Raw genomic sequence first — 22,063 nt, 5'->3', positions numbered from 1 at the left:
TCGGTGCTCTGCTAGCCCCTCCATGATATATGTGTTTCATCCTTTCCGTTCATCCATTTTTACAGATCATTATAGTGCTTCAACCCAAAAATTAGAGGGATATAAATCTTATGGGGATCACACCATAAGAAAACAATAATGATTGGATATACATCATTAAAATCCTCCCAAGGCACACTGTACTTTTTATTTCACATCCAATCTTTTTATTAGGTCATACAGGCCCAGATGAAGGGAAAAAAGAAAAATCAGCTTGATCCAAAACTTTTATGGTCCCAAAAGTTTTTTAATGGTTGACACTATTCAACACTGTTTCCTGTAATGTGGTTCACTTGAGATTTTGATATACCTAATTTTTTGTCTTATACTATGAAATGATCTGAAAAAATAGATGGATAACATGGATGAAACAATTACATCATGGTAGGGCCCACAGAGCACCGACCATCAGCCACTGGCCGGTGGCAGTGGAAGTAGCCAGTCCGTTCCCGTCGTGTTTAACGAGGACGCAGATTGCGTACTACCCCTGCCCGTCCCTGGCTCCGAACGGGCAGTTCTATGGGCAGGACCACCGTGATGTATATGTACATCCAAACCGTCAATCCCTTTTCTCAGATTATTTTAAGGCATGACCACAAAAATAGGTAGATCCAACACTCAAGTGGACCACACCAAATAATAATCTTGGTTGCATTAAAATGCAACAGTTGCATTAAATGCAAGAGTCATCTGTGCTGTAATCCATTTGATCGTTGGATCTGACTCATTGTTTTTCTCATATTATTTTAATATATGATACAAAAGATGAAGCAGGTCCACAGCTTCAGTGAACCACACCAAAGGATGCTGCAGTGATAATGACATACATCGTTGAAACTGTTCAAAGGGCCACTGTGATGTTTTTTTACCATCTAGCCTATTCATTAGGTCATGTAGACGTGGATGAAGTGAAAATACAAATATTAGCTTGATCTGAAACTTCTCCGGCTCTCAAGAAGTTTTTAATGGTGCACATTCAATCCCCACCTTATGGTTCAATTAATCATTGAACCTGCTTCTTTTATTTGATCACACATTAAATTATCTGAAAAAGTTGATGGACAGTGTGGATCAAACACATAAATCATTGTGGGGCATAAAGAAGTTTCACGGGTTAAATGTTAATTTTGTATCGTGCAAACAATTTAAAAGGAAAAATTTTCGTAGTAAGTTGAAAATGGGTACTTTTGGAAGATTTTTTTTTTTGGTTTAATGAAAAATCACGGAGCGCATTCCACGTTCACCATTAAGCTAGACTCCTATCACGGAAAGAATTCAGTGAAAAATCATTTAGTGCTTTCCGTCTCAGTCTGCATTGAAGAATTGTGATCATTTCCCTATTTTTTATGTATATACATTGTATTATTTCACAATCAATCAATGTCTGTTCTCTTCTTCTCATGTTTCGTGAAGTTTGCTAAGTCCATACTGCTAACAAGCATAATTAAAATCGCCGACTCAGCCCTGAGTTGAGTTGCTTAGGCATGACTGAGAGAATTAATCGTGGTATCAAACTGGATTGGGTGCTACCGAATCGGGGTCGACTGGGACTTGTCCGAATCTTAAAACCATGTTATCAAGTCCGGCCCTCACGGTTAAAAACAACTCAAGACATACTCATCCAACCCTGTGTCTGGTGGGAGTCACCCTAGTGGAGGTTGAATTGATTTGGCCCTACTTTCCCGAGTAGATACTGTGGGTATGAATAATAGACCTAAGGTCCACCGGGTTGGTAGAATTCTAATCCACAATGACTAACATTGGACAAATAAATAGGCAAATATTTTAGAAACAGGGACTTCCGATCTTGGGGAGTTAATGGTCCATGGGCAATCCTGATAATTGATCCATTGGCCAAGTTGCACAAACGAAAACTTCCAATGGTGGTCATACTGAGGAAGCATATGATATACAGATGGACTGTAACGAGTGGGGCCATGGGGTTGTGGTCTAGACAATTGGTCAGTTGCATCCCATTGTGTATGGACCATGGCCCAAAAATCAATTCATGGGCTACGAAAAACAGTTAAGAAGATAAATACAACAACCATCCATATTCAAGTTAAAAAAGAATACCAATTTATGGGCCCACCAAGATGTTTGTGAAAAATTCACCTATGAAAATAACCTTATAAACGGTTTGGATGGAATATAAACAGCAAGGTGGTTTCAACGGTAGTCATTCCTTCCGCACTGTTTCATCTCGTAATTCCCACTTGAGTTTTGGATCCTTATAATTTTTTGTCACATGAACTAAAATGAGCTTGGAAAACGGATGGACGGGTTGGATTTCTCACAAACATCACAGTGGGCCCCACACAGAACCCTTGCGCAGGAACCTCTTGCGAAAGGCCTTCGCCCGGAAATCCGTGTCCCCGAACCAGAACCCCGGGAAACGGATTGGCTACTCCCCCTCCACCAGCCAATGGCTGATGGTCGATGTTCTGTGTTTAATCCATGCCGTTCATCTATTTCTCCATATCATGTTATCGCATGAGACCAAAAATAAGTATTCCCAATCTCAATTGGACTACATTATAGGAAATAGTGTTGAATGAGCTTCGACTATTAAAAAACTTTTGAGAGCCATAAAATTTTTGAATCAATCTGATTTTTTTCGCTTCATCTGGGCCTGTATGACCTAATCAACAGATTTGATGTCAAATAAACAGCACAGTGGGCCCTAGGAGGATTTTAATGGTGGATATCCAATCACTATTGTTTTCCTGTGGTGTGGTCCACTTGAGATTTATATCCATCTAATTTTTGGAATCAAACCCAAAAACGATCCGTAAAAATGGATGAACTGAATGGATGAAACACATTCATCATGGTGGGGCCATAGAGCACCGACTACCAGCCACCGGGACGGTGTTAGGGGGAGTAGCCAATCCGTTTCCATTACCCCGCGTTGAAACTCTTGTGAGTCCACCAATCCGAGGCCGCGGATTGGATACTGACAAGATCAGTAGCCAAAGCGCTACTGAAGTGACATCACCTATCTCTGTGGACCCCACCATGATACATGTGTTGTATCCATACCGTCCAACCATTTTTAGAGATCGTTTTATGGCATTAAAAAGAGAATGATATAGATCTAAAGTTTAAGTGGACCCCACCATAGAAAATAGTGGGGACAGTGACATCCTCAAAACTTCTTAGGCGCCACAATAGTTTCAGATGAAACTGATATTTTTGCTTTCACTTCATCTATCTATATGTTAACTTATGAAAAGGATGGATCTCAAAAATACATCACTGTGGGCCCTATAAATGTTTCAACGGTGGGTGTGATGGATTCCACGGTTTTCTGTGGTGGGTCCACTTGAACTTTACATTATCTCATTCTGTTTTAAATGTCATAAAACGATCTCTAAAAATTGTTGGACAGTATGGATACAACATATGCATCATGATGGGGTCCACAGAGTTTGGTGACGTCACTTCAGTAGCGATTTGGCTACTGACCTTGTCAGTATCCAATCCGCGCCCCCCGAAGGCGAAAGACGCGGGTTGCGTCCTACCACCGCCCGTCTCCAGCTCGGAACGGACATGAGCTTTGAGTGGCCACTGTAATGTATGGGTCTTATCCATACCGTTAATCCATTTTTTTCGTATCATTTTAGGTTACAATCCTAAAATAGAGGCAGATCCAAGGCTAAAGTGTACCACACCACAGGAAGCAGTGGTGTTAATGATTCTCGTTGAAACTTTTCTACCGCCCACCTTGATGTTTACTTGCCATCCAGCTTATTCATAAAGTTACAGGTCCGGTGAAGAAAACACAAATATCAGCTTCATTCAAAACTTCCGTGGACCTCAGGAAGTTTTCCACAGTAAGAGTTTAATTCCCATTGTGGTAGTCACTCAGCTTTGGGATTATATCATAAAATGATACGGAAAAAATGAATGGATGGTGCGTATAATACCCATACATTACGGTCATACGGTGGTCAGTCAAAGCTCCTGCCCGTTCCCAGCTGGAGACGGGCGTTGCGTCCCAATCCGACAGGCGGACAGCCATTCGCAGTAGCTTCCTGTGACGGAAAGGTAGATTTACTGCGCTGGGAACTTAGGTAGGGCCCACCGTAATGTTTGTATGAAATCTATCCCATCCATACATTTTTTGAGCTTATTTTAGGACATGAGGCTAAAAATGAGCCGGATCCAATATTCAAGTGGGCGGAAAACGTAAGGATTGAACGTACACAGTTGAAACATTTGTGGGGCCATTGGACTTTAGAATCCGTCTAATATTTGTGTTTTCGTTCCATCAAGTAGGAATGACGTTATGAACGGTATGGATGGAATGTGAACATCACTGTCGATCCCAGGGATGTTTCAACGGTAGGAATTTCCCTACCCACCTTTTACTTTAGTGCGGCGCACTTGAGTCTTGGATCCTGTTCAATTTTAGCCTGATATCCTAATATGAATTCAAAAAAAGGATGGACCGGGTGGATTTCTCACAAACATTAAGGTGGGGTCCACTTAGGTGCCTTGCGCAGGAACCGAATTGGAAACACTTTTGGCAAGAAATAAATCCGCGTCCGACGGAAAGCTCGATGGGGCCGAAATCGGATTGCGTATCGTACCGAGTAAACTCAGTTGGACCCACCTTGAATGTATGTGGTCTATCCACGCCGTCCATCCATTTTTCCATCTAATTTAAGGGTTTGAACCCAAAATTGAAGCATATCCAAAGATCAAGTGTATCATACCGGTGGAAACAGTGGGGATAATGATTTCCACCGTTGAAACCTCTATAAGCCCCACAGTAATTTTTATTTGTCATCCAACCTGTTCATAAGATCATACAGACATGGATGAAGTGAAAACACAAATATAAGCTTTATCCAAAACTTCTATGGTCCTTAAGAATTTTTCAACGGTAGACGTTCAATTCAATTGTGTCCTTTGGTGTGGTCCATTTAAACATTTAATTGCATCAGTTTTGGTTTTTCGTCTAAAATTATCTGGTAAAATGGATGGACGGATCGGATAGAATACCTAAATCATGGTGGACCTCACAGAGTTTACTCTATAAGCTAAGCGTAGTGAGTTGCTCACTACGCAATCCGCTTCCGATGGGGCCACCGTGATGTTTTTTAGAAATCCACTCTATCCATCCGTTTTTCGATCATGTTAGGAGATGGCCTCAAAAGTAAGGCAGATCCGAAGCTCAAGTCGACGGCTCTCGAATGTAAGGCAGATCCAAAACTCAAGTTGACCGCACGGAGTTGATTGCAACCTGATTTCTCGCTGTGACCCCACAGAGCTTCCGGTTATAGAAACTCCCATGAAGGTATTAAACTCTCGTTCCCGCGCAAAAAAAAATAAAAATAGAAACTTCTATAACTTCCATACCAACTTCTATAAATTGACGCTCTCCCAAGTTTTGTGCAACTCAATCTCTTATTTCTCTCTCCATTCTTTTCCAGGCTTTACCTTCTTCATCAACCGTTTCTCTCTCTCTCCCTATTCTTTTCATCACCGTTTCTCTCTCTCTCCCTATTCTTTTCATCAATCGGTTTTTCAGCCCACCACTTAGTTGAAGCTATGGACGAAAACCATAGGAAGAAAATCAGAAGAGTCAATGAAGATTTGTATGACCATTTGGATGAGCCACTATGGAGTTCTATTCTCTCTCTCCTACCGCTCGACGAGGCTGTTCGAACAATCGTTCTTTCACGATCATGGAAGAATGCATGGACCACAATCCCGCACCTCGACCTGGATATCTTCAACACGACCCAAAGGAGCATCGAAGAAGAAGATAGAGATTATTGGGTCCCACTGAATGGTGAGGATGACGAGTGGGTTCAAACAGTTGATAAGATTCTCTTATCCCATACTGGACCCATCCAAAGCTGCCGCATCCCTACCTGGTATTCCATCTCTAATTTGGATGTGGACCGTTGGATTGATATTCTGATACAAAGATCGATAAGTGAATTGGTAATAGAGAGCAGTGACGAGTTTCCATATCAGCTGCCTACTTCTCTATTCAATTGCACCACTATAGAGAAATTGGTACTGATCAACTGCAGCGTGCTCGTCTATCTCCAACTGTGTCTTTGGGTTGTAAGAATTTGAAAACAGTCCAACTCAGCAACACTACCATCTACATTGGAACAATCGAATGTCTACTCTCTCAATGCAGTAGTTTGGATAGCTTAACATTAGATGATTGCACATTTGAGGAGGAACCTCTTCTTCACATCATTGCTCCCCACCTAAAATGCTTGACGGTGTCTTACATCCATGCCGTCGGATTGAAGCGCGTCCGTATTGATGCACCACTTCTCAATAGCCTCAAGTTGGGCGATTCGGTTTTACGATACGAGTTTGAAATTCATGTACCAAAGCTCGAGACGTTCGAGTGTCACATACAACATCAATTGATGCCGACTACCGATAAATATGAAATTCTCAAAGTAAAAGGCGGGAAGATAATCACCCTTTTAAGGAGCGTCTCGCATGTTAAGGTTATTCAACTATCTGGATTTACTGCGATGGTAAGTTATTCCATTTCCTCGTTGATTTTGAGATGGGTTTTGTTTGGCTATTCCAAATATCTTGAAATTTCATGATATTCAATGCAACCAAACACAACATTATCTATTAAAATAGTATAATGATGTTAATCCGTTTATTGATTTTCTTTTTCCTTTTTTAGTACTTGTGTTGGGCTACAGGACACATGAACTTTCCTTCTTTCGTGGATTCGAAGAAGCTGATAATACAAGTGGATTTGAGCCAGAGAATGGGCGTTTGTCTCCTTTCAAAATTGCTCCAGAATTTCCCAAGCTTAGAGGAACTAGAATTTTGGGTGAGTAATCTATAATCGCATACTACATATTGTTGTTGTTTTTTCTTTAATTATCTCCTTTGAAGATAAGTGTGTTACACTTGTTACATTTGTATTTTGAAAATCCAAGTTGTGGCCACCAAGTGGATGGACCATATCGCACCCAGGCGATGGCCCACCACGTAACATTAGTAGATAGTAAAATGCACACATCTGAATTTGTTGTTTTTGTGCAGAGTCACAACAATGCAACCATCACCAGAAGTGCTTATATGAAGAAGGTATCATTCAACTCATGTTATTGGGAGAAGCAAAGAAAGCACTTCCACTTTCTCAACTCTACATTGAAGAGAGTCGTGATTGAAGATCTCAAAGGAGATATATTTAACTTCTATTTCTCTAAATTTCTCATCGGGAGTGCGAAAGTGCTTGAACACATGACAGTAAGATATTCATGTTTGGCCGCCCGAAACGCCCTGAAAAGACAATTCTCACTCGGCGATGTGGCTTCTAGTGATGTAGAGCTATCTATTTTTGTGAAGAAATCTGAAGGATGAAATGAGCATTGTTCTTTGAATTTCTTGCTGCATTTGTTAGTGAAAACCATCTTTCAACTGGTGGTCACAAACTCTCAGTCTGCATTGAAGAATTGTGATCATTTTCCTTATTTTTTATGTATATACATTGTATTATTTCACAATCAATCAATGAATGTTCTCTTCTTCTCATGTTTTGTGATGTTTGCTAAGTCCATATTGCTATCAAGCATGATTAAAATCACTCAGCCCTGAGTTGAGTTGCTCAGGCGTGACTGGGAGAATTAATCGTGGTATCAAACGGGAATGGGTGCTACCGAATCTGGGTCGACTCTGACAAGCCATATCAAACTTGTCTGAATCTTAGAACCATGCTATCAAGTCCGGCCAATCTCATGGTTAAAAACAACTCAGACATACTCATCCAACCCTGTTTCTGGTGGGAGTCACCTTAGTCGAAGCTGAATTGGCCCTACTTTCCCAAGTAGATACTGTGGCCCCACCATGGATGAATAATAGACCAAAGATCTGCCGGGTTAGTAGAATTCTAAGCCAAAATGACTAACATTGGACAAATAAATAGCCAAATATTTTACAAACAGGGACTTCCGATCTTGGGGAGTTGGTCCATGGGCAATCCTGATAATTGATCGATTGGCCCAGTTTGCACAAATGAAAACTTCGAATGGTGGTCATACTGATGAAGCATATGATATACAGATGAACTGGCCATGGGGTTGTGGTCTAGACAATTGGTCAGTTGCATCCCATTGGGTATGGACCATGGCCCAAAAATCAATTCGTGGGCTGCAAAATACAGTTAAGAAGATAAATACAACAACCGTCCACATTCAAGTTAAAAGAACACCAATATTGGCCATGAGATTCTTTCTATTTGAGAGATGCCAGGGCATGGTCAGGATGCAACAAAACAAAAATACCCTCAGTTGAAGACACAGAAACACTTTAAAATCCCAAATTGCGACTGCTTCAATGACAAATTGCACGGAGAAAAATATATGTCACTTCTCGTATTATATATGTATTCTCCAAATGACGAGCATGGCAACTTCCATTCAGACATTTCACAAACGTTTTACAATGTATATAAATGACTACCATAGCAGATAAAACATCTGTAATAGGATGACTGTGTACTTTTTTTTTTACACACTACATGGTGCACTCGAACCCATGACCTAAGTGTTGAAACGCACCGTGCCTGCCACTGAGCCACGTACTTGCCCACCATTGCAGCCACCCCATTGGGATCAATTTGCTCACTTGGCATCATTGTACATGTCATCGGTGATGCTCTGCAATTTAAATTCTTCAGTTAGCTTTCCATAACTAGCTTCATATCAACATCCGAAAATCAGCAGTTCTTTTATCAAATGAATTTGCAGCGTGTGTTAGGTATTGCTAATGTCCCCACCTTCAAGGGGATGTTAGCAATGTCCCCGAAGCTTTTAAATGGCACATGAGGTGACCTATCAATTATCATCGATCTGAACTGTTCATTCATACAACTAGGAGCAAACCATGGCATAAAAATCATGCCAATCGGTCCGATCAGCTAAGATTGAGCGGAGAAGCAAAATAGCTCCAATCATCATCTTCAAACATCTACTAGATAGATCCCACTTTGTATTGCTTATGATTCCAAAGTAGCACTTTGGTTTGATGATTCTAACCATGTGATCTATATGGCCTGATTTTTTTTTTTTCCCAAAAGGTAAAGAATTTATATTAAAGAGAGAAACAATACAACAGAAAAAAAAACTCCCTAATGCAGCCCAATAACTTAAAATAGAGAATGCTGGTTGCTGTTGAAACAGTCCCGGCTGAATACCTTAAAAGAGAGAATTCCGGCTCCCAAAATCGGTGATTCTCCTTATTACCAAATAGCAGAGAGAATTTCTTTGACAAGGTGGAGCTTTAAAAGGAAAGCTTCATCTCGTGTTGGAAGGAGGTTTGCAGGCCATTCAAAGAGGGTGGGGTGGGTATCAGGAGGCTGGAGGATGTTAATTCGGCTTTATTGGGGAAGTGGGGTCTGGTGGTTCATGGTAGGGGATGGAAGTTTGTGGAGATCTGTTGTAGATGGCAAGTACAAAAGATCTAATTTGGGGTGGTGGATCATGGAATCATCCCTCTACAGAGCCTCCTCCTGTTGGGAGTGCATAGCAAGGATAGCGGGAAAAATTCTCGCCCACATTGGTTTTTTAGTTGGAAGTGGTGACAAGGTCTGATTCTGGGACGACATCTGGCTTGGCAATTACCTTCAGTTGGAGTGTCCTAAAATTTTGACGTTATGTCCAATCCAGAATATTTCGGTGGCCAGATGCATCTCGGGTCAAATCCAAGGAGGTATGTGGCTGCCTCCGTGTCACGGGAATCTATCAGACATCGAAGCGGATGAGCTTGTGAGGTAGCTCTCTCGTCTTAAGGGTATCTGTCCTATCTCGGGTGAAAAGGATATGCCGAACTGGCTGATTGACCGGTTGGATGGATTCTCAGTTTGATCTCTCCTCAAGGTGTTATCCTCCCCTGCAGCTGAAGCCACTTCTAGCCATATGGATTATGTGTGGAAGTATGGAGCCTCTCCGAAGATTGTTTCATTCGCATTGCTTATCAGGAGGAACAGGATTCTCACCATACACAACTTATATAAAAGGGGAATGGTGTCACTGAATGTCTGCAGTCTTTGTTTGAAGGATGAGAGGGAAGCATGGAGCTTCTTTTCATTCTCTACTTTTAAGGTTCCTTGGGTCATGCCTAAGACTGTGATTCGGTTGTTTCTGTCTTGGCACGAGGGAGTTTCTAGTGCCAAAGAGAGGTCTAAATGGAGGCTAGCTCTGCTCACAGACCTTTGGTCACTCTGGCTGAAGAGGAACAACAGGTGCTTTAGGAATAGTAGGGATCCTATTCCTATCATTGTCAGAAAGGTGTTTGCTCCTATAAAGGACTAGGATCCTTGATCTCTAATGGGTGGATTTGCATTGTAGTTGGGGGCCTCTTATGGGGGTCTTTTTTTTTTTTTTTTTTGGTTGCTTCCATCATTGGGCATGCTTTAATAAAATCGTTATATATATATATTAAAAAGGATATTCGGAACTTCAACTTTCAAGATTTTCTAAAATTTTGTGTACATCATCATTAAAGATTTTTTTTTTAAATGTGATGTTGCTACATGGAAGATGATAGTTATCATTCTAAGGTTCCTACTAAGGGCCAAGAGGAGCTAACCTGGTAATACTTGAGCAATTGTGGCCGTTTTTTCTTGTAGGTTGGGGTAAGAAGGTCACGCTCCATGTCAAATGGCACAGGGTCAAGATGGATGGCCTTCACAAATTCAAAACCTTTCAACTGCCAATCATGAATAAGTTAGAATCAAGTTTTTTTAATAAACTTTAAGAGTTCAAAACTTCGACCATTAAATAGGAAGGGCTGGGAGCATTCAAGATCGAGAGAAATACTATGTACCTTCTTTGATTTTGCGATCTTCGTGAGTTCCCCAAGAATGAATTCTTTTGCCTTGGGATTCTCACAAAGGGAAGCAAAATCCCCACTTTGCCCATTCTCTTCAGCCCAATGCTTGAGTGCTTGCTCGTTGGGATTGGCAATGGCAATGAGAAAAGACTTAAAGCTGTTTCCATATATCCATATCTGTAAAAGAAGGCAAATGCATTGACTGATGAGCCAAAATTATTAAGGAATCTTTCGAGTTAGTTCTTTTGAATTCAATCTATGGCAGAACAGAGCATTTTCTTGCAATGAATTGATCATTGAAGCTAAATGACCACCTGCTGTCTGGCTATCACTTTGTGAAAGTGATTTTTCTTTTTCTTTTTTCTTTTTTTTTTCTTTTTAAAATTAAGTTCTACTACTTGTACTAAGCAGGTATGTATGGTTGTCTTTACAACCAAAATTCCATAATCTAAACAGTCTCATGGCACTGGCAGTCAAAGATACAAACATCAGAGCATTTCTTCCAGGAGAATTAACCATTTCAGAAAATAGAAACATGATTGGGTTGTATTGATTGGCAAATAACTAACAAAAGCTTTCTTTTGTTTTCAGTGTTGATGTTCGAATGTACATTTGTTCATGAATGATATAGACTTCATGTCACCAAACAAGAGTGAAGATTGAAGAATTCAGAAAAAATGAGCAATTAATTTAAAAGAATTTCAAGTAATAAAAGAATATATGATGTCCAAGAAAATATTGATAATGTAAACCAAATCTAACATATATGAGAACAAAAATTAGTTCTACATAGCTAAAAAATCAATCAGTTTTTTTATTAATTCATCATCACTATCATCATCATCTAAGCCTTATCTTGACTCACTGGGGATTTTTTTTTTTTAATGATTCGCAAAAATCTATCAGCCTAACAAATATTGCAGGTGGACAACAACCATAAACGAGTAGTTGAAGTTCTCATAAAAAAATTAGTCCGTGAAGAAAAATTAAGATACTCAACATACTGAGTAAGAAACTTCTAGTGAAAAGGCTATTCACAAATCACAAGAGTGCTGCCAAGAAGTGGCATCCTAAATCACAAATAGCCAGCTAGCTCATGCATGTGTGAGTGTGTGCATGTTCAAATCATTTAAGGAATAAAAAATTAAGAAAAAAGTATATAAGAAATAATATCAGCAAGAAACTAGCAAGTAATACACAAAAAAAAAAAAAAAAAAAACCGGAATGAAATCATGAAATATAGGTCCAAATTTTTCCTGGAACATCTCTCTATCCCCTTTTTCTACTAAAATCATTTCTTGGAGTTAGAACCACACCCAGCCATTAAATCAAATGGAAAGGCTGCAGGTCAAAAATAAGAAACTTTAAGTGAACTGCTGAATCAATGATCACTTGGCTGAGTAGTTCATCGACTTGGAGATCTGTTCTTATTTTGGTTCAACTCTCTGAAGACAAGATGCATGATGGTCAGATGTTGGTTGAGTTCTAAGTGCCAAGAAAGCATAGCCTTAAAAAGAATAAGAAAGATCGACCACTCAAGATGATGGAATTTGCTGACTCATTTTGAGGGTGCAAATGTGTACCCTCTCTGCCACATTTTATGAGATGCACTATCCTACTTGAGGAGATGCTAAGTCAGAACCCCTCTCAACAGCAGAGGAGTCTGCTGACGACCTTCTTGATCACTAATTGACACCACCCAGATATGTATAACTTATTTTAGGGCAGCCTTGCAAAACTAAAGGAGAGAAGATTGTTGCCAAGAGGATACTATCAATTGTTTTGAAATCCTTATTAGATTAAACTTACGAAATTGCAAAGACTAGATAAAACTATGAAGTAGAAATAGTACGCACACCCATTTGTTGCCAAGCACAAGACATACCGAGTCAACTTCGGAAACAAGGCCATAAATGTTCTCAAGATTTTCCACTGCAACATATTCTCCTTGGGAAAGCTTGAAAATGTTCTTTTTTCTGTCAATAATTTTCATACTTCCATCTGGTTGCCACTCACCAATATCCCCTGTGTACAAAGATCATATTAAGCACTGTTCATGAAGAACCAAAATAGATGCAAGAATGGAGAGAAAAATGTTTAGTCATGGCCCAGTGACATCAGGTTTTGGGTATGTCCCAAGTCCAATATTAGAAATAGATGTCAAGATGGACAAACCTGTATGGAACCATCCATCAACCATAACCTCTTTTGTGAGGTCTTCTCTTTTGTAGTATCCTGAGAACAGAGTATTTCCTCTTATACAGATTTCTCCACGTGGCATGCTTGCATTAGCATCATATCCCATTTCAGGAACTGACTCCAGACACACATCAACATTTGGTATAGGAGGACCCACTGAACCAAGCATTGATGGTTCATTTGGAATTGAGGCGAATGTCCCCGCACAGGTTTCTGTCAGGCCTATAGTAACAAAGAAGAATCATCAGTTATCCTAGAGCGATTTGTTAAATAGCAATAGATTCAGATCTGCTCAAGAAAAGCAATGGATTTTCTCTGTGGATGATAAATGAAGCTATTCAACATCTTTAATCCCAATCCACTAGGAAATTGTTGTGCATATGGTGAATTGTTGTGCATAATCGTTGTTTCAGGAATTTGAGGGTCTCCTCAGCTGGGGTGTTTTGTAGGGTATTGTTTTCAGGGATCGAGCACCTTAAGCCTTTCAGGGCCTCTTTGGGTTTCCCTCCCAGTCTCGAGGCTGGGTTGTTGTAATTTAGTTTTCCTTGTTGTTTTGCTTTTGTATGTTTTTTATTTTTCTGTTTTTGGCTCTGCCTAATAAATTGCTTCATCTATCAAAAAAAAGAAAGGTTTTTACCCAAGTGCCTAACAAGGTTAATAAAAGCCCACAATCTGAGCCTAGCATGATGCTTAAACATGGAAAGTTTTTTCTTTTTCTTTTTCTTTTTTTTTAAAAAAAATTAAGGAGAGAATTTGAGAAAAAGAGAGTAGTATATGGGGTTGTGATGTCCAGCCCACTCTTATGTATAATAATTGAAGAATATGTAAAATTACATATATGCCCTTATAAGAAGGAAAAACTAGAGAAAGTCTATGGAGCAAATACAAAAGCATGAAACAAAGATAAAAGGATGAAAAATTAAGGATAAAGGTCCATAACATATAAGACCCAGATGTATGTACTTATGGGCCCAGTCATATGCCCGCATGCACATACACCCACATTTTTTAATGTGGAGAAATAGTGTAATACTTCACCACTTCCAACAGCTTTAGTTAGAATCAAAGGAGAATCCTATTTTCTAGCATCAGCAGTGATGATGACCAAGCATAAAAGTCAATCAAAACGGGTGAAAAAGTTCCATTAGAAGCCAATAAGAGAACTGTAAGGATGCATACCATATCCTTGTAGAACATGAGCACATGCAACCACTCGTAGAAAAGCTTCCACATGTGTGGCAAGTGGAGCTGCTCCAGATAGAATAAGTCGTACATTTCCACCTAACCCTTGCTTTACCTGAAGGAATAATGAAAATAGGAATTTGGGATGTGCAGAATCAGTTTAGGAGAGCCACTACTTCTGAGCACTAATAAAATTGGAGAAATTTACTGCTAGTGCTTTTGCTACCTTGTTGAAAACTACTTTGTCAAAAATCGGTGCTGCATCTTGATGTTTTGATCCATTCTGCATGAAATATTGTTTGCTGCAGCATTCCAAATTCATAGATCAAAAACCACCCACAGTAGTCAAACCAAAGCAAGATATCCGCTATTCATGGAACACATTGGTAATTTACAGCTACCAAAAGAAATGGGAACAGTGGCAATAGAAATGTACTACAACATAAAGTTAACAACTCTACAAAATGAAATGAGTGGAAAAGGAAAAGCACAACTGGTCATGCATAATATATAATGGGTAGAGATGTCTCAGTTGACCATCTCCAAATAGGATTATCATGAGAAAATAAGGCTCAAATGACATGTCACAATATTCTGCTAGGAAAAATGCATTATGTTATTTTGTTGGAAGCTGTAGCAATATAACTTACTATGAGTATGCAATGTTAAACAATGCCTGCTTCAAGAAACCTCCCGAAGATATCTTCTCTGTCAGACCTGAAAATAAATGTACAATGCCTAAGAACATATCATGCCAAGGATCACTAGTGTTCACTCTCCTCTCTGTTTTGTGAGCAACTGCAGTGTGACAATGGATCGGGAAAAAGTAGCTAGTAGGTTATAGACAATCAGTGGACCGTGACACTTTCATATGCGTGAATAACAAGCATGTGTATGTTTATGGGTCATGAGATGCATTTTTTCATTTTTATTTTTTTATTTTTACAGGTAACTGAATTTTATTAAGAGTGAAAAAAGAGAGATACAAAACAACAAAAACAATCAGCTGATAAGAGTCATACTCAGCATGTTGATCAGAACAACAAAGATTCCTCACTCCAAGTTCCCTCAATAAGCTCCCATGCATGGTATGCCAAAATGGTTACATAACTGTTACGTGTTACAGGGCCAAAACGAGTGTAACAGCTGTTACCAAAAAAAAAGTCCCGCAACAGGGCTGAACAGATTTTTTCTAAAAATAAAACTAAACTGTAACAGCCGTTACGGTGCGGATTATAATGGTAACAATCTTAAAGTTATGGAATATATTGTCCCCGTGACCAATGGGAAAAGATGTAAGCATTCACAAAAATACTATCACATGCAAGTGTAGAAACTCCCAATGACAATGGCTTTCCAAAATATACCAGTATAGATCCTATCCAGCACACGTGGAACAGCACAAAATATAGTTGGTTTTAGCTCCCCAATGTCTTCAATCAACAGTTTGGCATCCTGAAGATGAAACCCATGATCAATTCTCGAATATCAATTCTCGAATTGGATGTTATTAGATTAAAGGATATCCTAAACTCCAAAAAACTTACCCCACGCCAAAATCCTATTGAGGCACCATGAGATATAAACAACTCCTCAAGCACACGATCAAAGATATGTGCTAGAGGGAGATATGATAAATAAACATCCGCCTCATTCATCTGTAACACGTTTGCATGGAGAAAAATAAGTTGAAAAGGAACACAGATCCAGATAAATTGTGATGAATTACCATCTCATGCATCTTTAGACAATATAAAATAGAAGGCTTTAGTCTCCCGCTTCTTTCCATCATTTTGTTGAAAGGCAAGAGAATAAGTTGAGTATGACTCACCTGTTCATTCATACATTGAAGCAGCCGTTCCACACCAGCAATAAGAGTAACAATGCTATCATTGGAAATCATTACTCCCTTTGGATCACCGGTTGTTCCACTAGTATACATTATGGTACAGATGTCATTTTTCTTTATCACTGGAAGATCAAATTGTTTATTGTCACCCTGTAGGGTAAGATATTTAAGATCCTTAGTGATTATCATAGAGCAAAAAACTGGAAAAATATGTGGAATAAATCAGATTTTGACCTCAAAACATAAAACACAGATCAGAAAGATACAAGAGGTTCAAGAAATGGCATTCATATCTAATATAGAAAGTCATAGCCATGACAGACCCATTCACCTTACACATTGAACAATGCCTCATTTCAGCCTTTAATTCATAATTGTACTGATTCTTTGAATTTATTGGGCCACAGGACTAGGTAATAATACCAGTTTAGCCACAGAATTCCAAATTCAAGAAAATACTAAAATAGTTAATGTACCAAAAACCCTATGGATCCATAGTATGGATAATCTAGTCATTTTCCTGTCTCTGGGCAAAAGGCATTATAATTTTATAAGGTATCAGATACTATGCCTCAATCATCTGATAACCCTTTGGATAGTGATCTATGAGAATTGAGAAATACAAACACCATGGTAAAGTTCTCTAGTACCTATATTAGTTTATGCATCTATCAACATATGAGCCATAGCCATTATGATTTGATATCTTATTTTCATTTTTTATGATCCATTCTATTTAATAACCTCATTAATTACACCCATATCATTACCTCATCAAATCCCCTTTGCTTTTGTCTTTGGATCCCTGCTTTTCTTTTTCTTTTCTTTTAACAAAATCGCAGATACCACCTCAGGGAAAAAAAAAGGATCATACAAAGCACAATCTTTAACACATCACTCCATATGACTGTTTGGCCTCATGACGTAGACTAGAGCATGATGATTTGGCTGATTTATCCAGGAATTGTTTTGACCCAGTCAACTAAAAAGAACTAATTGCAAATGTATGAAACTAAAAAAGGTAAAATAAATTAAAATAGAGGAAAATAAAAAACTTAAGAAGTGTACAAACAGTGAGAATATAGTGCCAGATAATCTATCAATTATAAATAATAATAATAAAAGAAGGAAATGTTGCCAGATCAGGATCTGGCCAAGTCATATTCCTTCACTAATGAGCAGATCCATGAGCGACAAATCCTCTTGTTAGCAAACCCAACAAAACCCATAACTTCTCCAACTTGACATGTAATGACTAGCTAACATAAGTATGATACTTTATGGGATTCATGGGATAGTTTAATGCATGTTAATAGGCGACAAAATAGGTTTGTCAACCAGGTATGAAGGTTGACGCTGGTTTATTGTCTTCTCAGGGTAAGACAACAAATTAAAAACAAGCATTGTTAGGATGCCATCAAACAGTCCCTTTTTGGTTGCTATCCAGAAAGGGCCTTATCCCACAATGTGAAATGGAATGAATGTCCATATATAATTATTTAGCAACACAAAATGTGAGATACTTAAAAAACTGGTATTTAGAGTCATAAGAGAGGGATGGAGGGCAAGATTCATCTAGAAAAAAAAAAAAAAGCCACTGCATGATGTGTAGATGACTAGCATGTGAATAACCTGACAAGAAATGAACTCAGATACAATAATCCCAGAAATTTTTAAACACCGTTGTACCTTCTCAATATATTTCATTCAAGATCTTTCTTTTTTTTCTCAAATTTTAAAATAACTATCATGGAAGGTAACAATGATAGATGAACCGTTGCACGTAAGAAGACTCAAAAGTAGGTGTCCTACCAGTAACAGAAAGTCATCCCAAGAGTATATTGTCAGACCAAACTTTTCAGTCTCTTTTCTTTGTTCAGCCGTAACCTTTCCAAAGCTCACAATTGCTGCATCAGCAAATGCCAATTTCAATATATATAATACAGAGCCTGCACCAAGAATATAAAAAATGAAAAATGTTGCTTACTTTTCAAGAATTTGGTTGCATTAGGAAATGCTTTCAACACCTGGAAAATAGAAAAAATAAAGAAAAAGGAAAAAAGGTAAAAAAAAAAACAATCAGCATATAGTGCAATATAATCTGCACAGTTTACAAAATTATTAGACCTTGGTGTCAAACTTCTGACCTACCCATAGAGGGTCCTAGTGTGAACTAGCAAAAAGCATCCATGATCTTAAAGGCAATAACATTATTCTGTCCATGTAAATGCTAATAAAAACTTACTCCCATCCCTATAATTAAACATGATATATATATATATATATATAAAGTATTTCTCCCAAATGCCAACATAAAATATCACATACCTCACTGATCTTTTTTTCTTCCACAAAAACTATCGAAACCTCTGCATGGCATAAAATAAATTCCACAGCACCAGCGCCTATAACCATAAATTAGAAGCAAACCAAATTTATATATAATAATAATAATAATAAACGTCATCACTATTTGTATCAGCAAATCATGAAAATGATAATGGGTGACACTTCAAGCAAATAAACATATGTCGAAAAATTTATGGAGAGAAATTTAAAATAATAATAATAATTTCAAAAAAAAAAAAAAAAAAACATGTCAAGCATTTATGATGCAAAATCCTGCACCAATTGAGCTTCATTTATGATCACTGAAAATCAGTCCATGCACAAGTGAATCCAGTGAGAAGTGATATGCATACCAAGGGTATCATATAATGGAACACAATAAATCCCATGAGCATTGCAGGCCTGCAGAAGTTATGCAACATCAATAAGAAACACAAAAATCTAAAAAGGAGGCTCAGATATAGAGTTTAGAGGTGTGTTAAGCATACACATGTATAAGCTAGCCCATCTAAATGCCACCACATGTGCCAGCCAGGCACAATGGTGTGAAATCCAAGATATCCATCAGACAGGCCCTGCAAATCAGACCTGTCCAGTGAACAGGTGGGACACAATGTAGAGAACAAATGCGCAGCAAAACTTAGCTGTTCCCTTGTTTCTCATGCTGAGCCAACATGATGAGTGGACAAGCCTAGGGCTAGTGCATCTACACAGTGGAGCCACCTGATGAATTCACACCTGTATGCCATGCTAGCAGATGTGGTGGCATTAGATGGCTGCCTATGCACATGAACAGTAAACCTGTAGAAATTAAAAACTTAATGAGGTTATCATTTTCATGAATGATGATCAAGTCCATGGAAAAGCATAACCGTACCTCCATACTAACAATCCATTCAGGACAGTTGGCACCATAAATACCACAACGTCCTCCCTGTAAATGAATAATTTTAAAAGGCAATCTGTAAGTTAGATGGAATTTGCAAGCATCACAAGACTCAAACCTAAATGGTAACAACAAAGGATATGCCCATTCCTAATCAAGCCAAAACAAAGACAACAACTAGAAATCAAATTAATTTGAACCAAAAAAAAAACTCGCATAGAAGCATGGTTAAAACTTAAAGACTCAGCGACTCAGACCAACTCATTCAATCCTGAGTTGAGTCAGGACTTGCCCAAGTAGAGGCTGAATCAGCCCAACTCACCCAAGTCAGGGGTGACCCATGACATCAAACTGGATGAATCAGGTGCTACCAAGTCCAAGTCGACTCAGAGGAGTCATATTGGACTAATCTAAGTCCTAAAACCATGCATAGAAGACTTCCCAATAATGACACAGACACAAAGGCAGATATGAAATCCACACATGATAAAAGATCCACCGTTCTCATCTCTGCACATGCAACCATGGAATTAGAATGGATTATCTCATATTAAGGGTGAACTTGCCTGCTCGACACCACGACTACGGATGGCAAGTCCAACTTTTATAACCATGACATAAACTTCTTTGTAAGTTAGCCACACATATTTCCCTGCCTGTAGAAAGAATAAGTGGTTATGAATCTAGTTGCTCAGACTTGAGAATCCTGCCAGGTGCTAACAAAGTACTTTTTTCAACAGTGCACTAGCAGAGTGCATACATCGCAAGAAAGAAAAGGGATCAACAATTTCAAGTTAGACAAACCTTTCCATTCACAACCTCACGATGGCCAAGCATCCGGTTTCCAGGATGCTTCTCAACAGAAATGCTGCCAAAAAAAGAAAGGAAAGAAAAAAAAAAAGATGTTAGACATGATTATCAACAAATGGATGCCCAGAAGCTCCTTAAAGAAGCAAGTACAAACATTGCTCCAGACAGTAACCGCTTCAATTTTTGAAGGGAACAGATTACAGACAGAAGCCTCTAATGCAGCATTCCATCAGGAGCAGGTGGCCTGGCCCCCTACATGACGTCAACACAATGTGGACTGTTCACTCAGTGGGCCCCACCAGAGATCAGCTGCAGCACAATAATAGCTTCAATTGGATAATCCTGAACATCTTATTGCAGGACCATATCCCATTGACTGCAGAGTGTCTCTATCAAACTGCCCATTTGCAAGCCACCAATACAATGGCTGAGTTCAGATAATCTGATCTAAGACGAGAGATACCCAAGATTTTGAAACTGGGACACATGTTTCAATGCTGAACTTCCAGGATTGCTTGAGAAGACTCCAACAACTGGGTAAGACGGCATAATCGCAAAGAAGGTTGCAGTCCGCACCTCCCAAGACGTCCGACAAACCAACCCCTTTCATAACATGTATTTCAATATTTCTACAAGATATAAGCAATACAATAAAGGATGCAAAAGATGTTCAAATGCGAATATTGCAGCCGGTAGCCCTCAAATCTCAGCAACATTCAAAAGCCCAACTTGAAAGTAAGGGGTCATTTGGATGCACGTAAATGGTACAGTGTAAATCATTTACAGCCTGTTCCGTTTGGCTGTAAGCTGTAAATGATTGTCTGTGTTTGGATAGCCTGTAAATTGTTTAAGCCCCATAAATGGAGAGCCAATCTTTGAAAATATAGCCGTTAGGCTGTAAATGGAGAGCCTGTAAATGAAATCTCACCTTTTTACGTGTAAATGAGATGGGGACTGAAAATCATCCACACGCAGTGTAAATGATTTCCCTGTAAATCATTTACAACTTGCCCCATTTACAGGCATCCAAACGACCCCTAACAAAATCGTGAATTGGAGCCTAGTCCCACAATGTGAATGCTAAGGAAGGAAACTACAACTTGGCCATTTCCATTTCATTAAATTCAATACAATAGTGCATCCAAACACACCTTTCGCCGATCGCAATGCAACATAACTGAAATGAAAAACTCATTGTCGCATAGCTACAAGCATCTTTCAAGAAATGCACTCTCTATACAAACGCTCCAAAATTTGGAAAACTAAAAGAGAAAAAGAGAGAATTTTCCACAGCTGAAACTGTTAAAGTAAGCTTTTACCAGTCGCATGCACCGAATTCCGGTGCACAAACCGATCATAAGCAGGGCATGCTCACTATCCGCCAATGCGCACGTTAGAATCACACCTTGCACATTTACCAAATATCTACAGCAAGGAGGCAATAACAGGAAACGGAAATTACCGAAAAACGTCCCAGCAACTGTCCATTCCATCGACCGGCGGTGGGAATCCGTCCTTGGCGAAGACGCTACGGTAGACTGGGCCGACGGACGGCCTGCAGTCTGTTGCGTTCTTCGCCTTCTCGACCTCGTACACAAACCTCTTCCCCTCCACCATTGCTGCTATCTTCTTCTTCTTCTTCTTCTTCTCTTCCCTCACCTTCTCTGCGGTTTCTAGTGTTAGAAATGGAGGATTTCTTGGGTATTTGAAGCTGACAGCCGTTGAATTCTGCAAAGTTTTGGTGGCCAACGCCACTGCTGTTGCTGATTTTCTCAGCGGCCTTCCAAGGACTTTGCTTTCGTCCTTTTCTCGGATTTTTTATTGTGAGACTAAAGCTTTGTAGGCTAAGCTTCACATACAGCGCAAGGTGTGGGGCCCACAGTGATGTGTCCATAAAATCTAATCCGTCCATC

At 39.1% G+C, this 22,063-nt stretch overlaps 3 protein-coding genes across 3 annotated transcripts; 2 read left to right on the top strand and 1 right to left on the bottom strand.

Moving 5' to 3' along the window:
* The first annotated feature begins 5,598 nt into the window (after window positions 1-5,598).
* Window positions 5,599-6,135, top strand: LOC131246750 (F-box/LRR-repeat protein At3g26922-like). Its single transcript, XM_058247136.1, has one exon. The coding sequence runs from the start codon at window positions 5,599-5,601 to the stop codon at window positions 6,133-6,135; it is 537 nt and encodes a 178-aa protein (XP_058103119.1).
* On the top strand, window positions 6,015-7,626 carry LOC131245158 (uncharacterized). The gene is made up of 3 exons (XM_058244419.1): window positions 6,015-6,557; window positions 6,719-6,871; window positions 7,087-7,626. Exons 1-3 carry the CDS (start codon window positions 6,444-6,446, stop codon window positions 7,405-7,407), a joined length of 588 nt encoding a protein of 195 aa, XP_058100402.1. The 5' UTR covers window positions 6,015-6,443; the 3' UTR covers window positions 7,408-7,626.
* A 768-nt stretch (window positions 7,627-8,394) lies between these two features.
* LOC131245157 (long chain acyl-CoA synthetase 4-like) lies at window positions 8,395-21,945 on the bottom strand. Its single transcript, XM_058244418.1, has 19 exons — window positions 21,613-21,945; window positions 20,145-20,208; window positions 19,903-19,996; window positions 19,332-19,384; window positions 18,808-18,856; window positions 18,434-18,510; window positions 18,093-18,132; window positions 17,918-18,012; window positions 16,088-16,255; window positions 15,804-15,914; window positions 15,624-15,711; window positions 14,907-14,973; window positions 14,483-14,558; window positions 14,254-14,371; window positions 13,051-13,296; window positions 12,761-12,900; window positions 10,870-11,052; window positions 10,633-10,752; window positions 8,395-8,702 (listed from the first exon to the last, which is right to left on the bottom strand). Exons 1-19 carry the CDS (start codon window positions 21,765-21,767, stop codon window positions 8,667-8,669), a joined length of 1,980 nt encoding a protein of 659 aa, XP_058100401.1. The 5' UTR covers window positions 21,768-21,945; the 3' UTR covers window positions 8,395-8,666.
* Between the last annotated feature and the right edge of the window lie 118 nt (window positions 21,946-22,063).

The sequence above is a fragment of the Magnolia sinica genome, chromosome 5 (assembly GCF_029962835.1).
Source record: "Magnolia sinica isolate HGM2019 chromosome 5, MsV1, whole genome shotgun sequence".
Classification (NCBI taxonomy): domain Eukaryota; kingdom Viridiplantae; phylum Streptophyta; class Magnoliopsida; order Magnoliales; family Magnoliaceae; genus Magnolia; species Magnolia sinica.
Note: the sequence above shows the minus strand (reverse complement) of the source record. Positions and strands in the feature narration are given on the sequence as shown.

Bases quoted from the DNA above. Each gene is read 5' to 3' on its own strand.
- LOC131245158 (XM_058244419.1), top strand. From the start codon at position 6,444: ATGCCGACTACCGATAAATATGAAATTCTCAAAGTAAAAGGCGGGAAG. The intron at 6,558-6,718 runs GTAAGTTATTCC...TTCCTTTTTTAG, and splicing joins TATCTGGATTTACTGCGATG to TACTTGTGTTGGGCTACAGG. The intron at 6,872-7,086 runs GTGAGTAATCTA...GTTTTTGTGCAG, and splicing joins TAGAGGAACTAGAATTTTGG to AGTCACAACAATGCAACCAT.
- LOC131246750 (XM_058247136.1), top strand. From the start codon at position 5,599: ATGGACGAAAACCATAGGAAGAAAATCAGAAGAGTCAATGAAGATTTG.
- LOC131245157 (XM_058244418.1), bottom strand. From the start codon at position 21,767: ATGGTGGAGGGGAAGAGGTTTGTGTACGAGGTCGAGAAGGCGAAGAAC. The intron at 14,372-14,482 runs GTAGCAAAAGCA...TTATTCCTTCAG, and splicing joins ACAAAGTAGTTTTCAACAAG to GTAAAGCAAGGGTTAGGTGG. The intron at 13,297-14,253 runs GTATGCATCCTT...TTGTTACTATAG, and splicing joins TCATGTTCTACAAGGATATG to GCCTGACAGAAACCTGTGCG.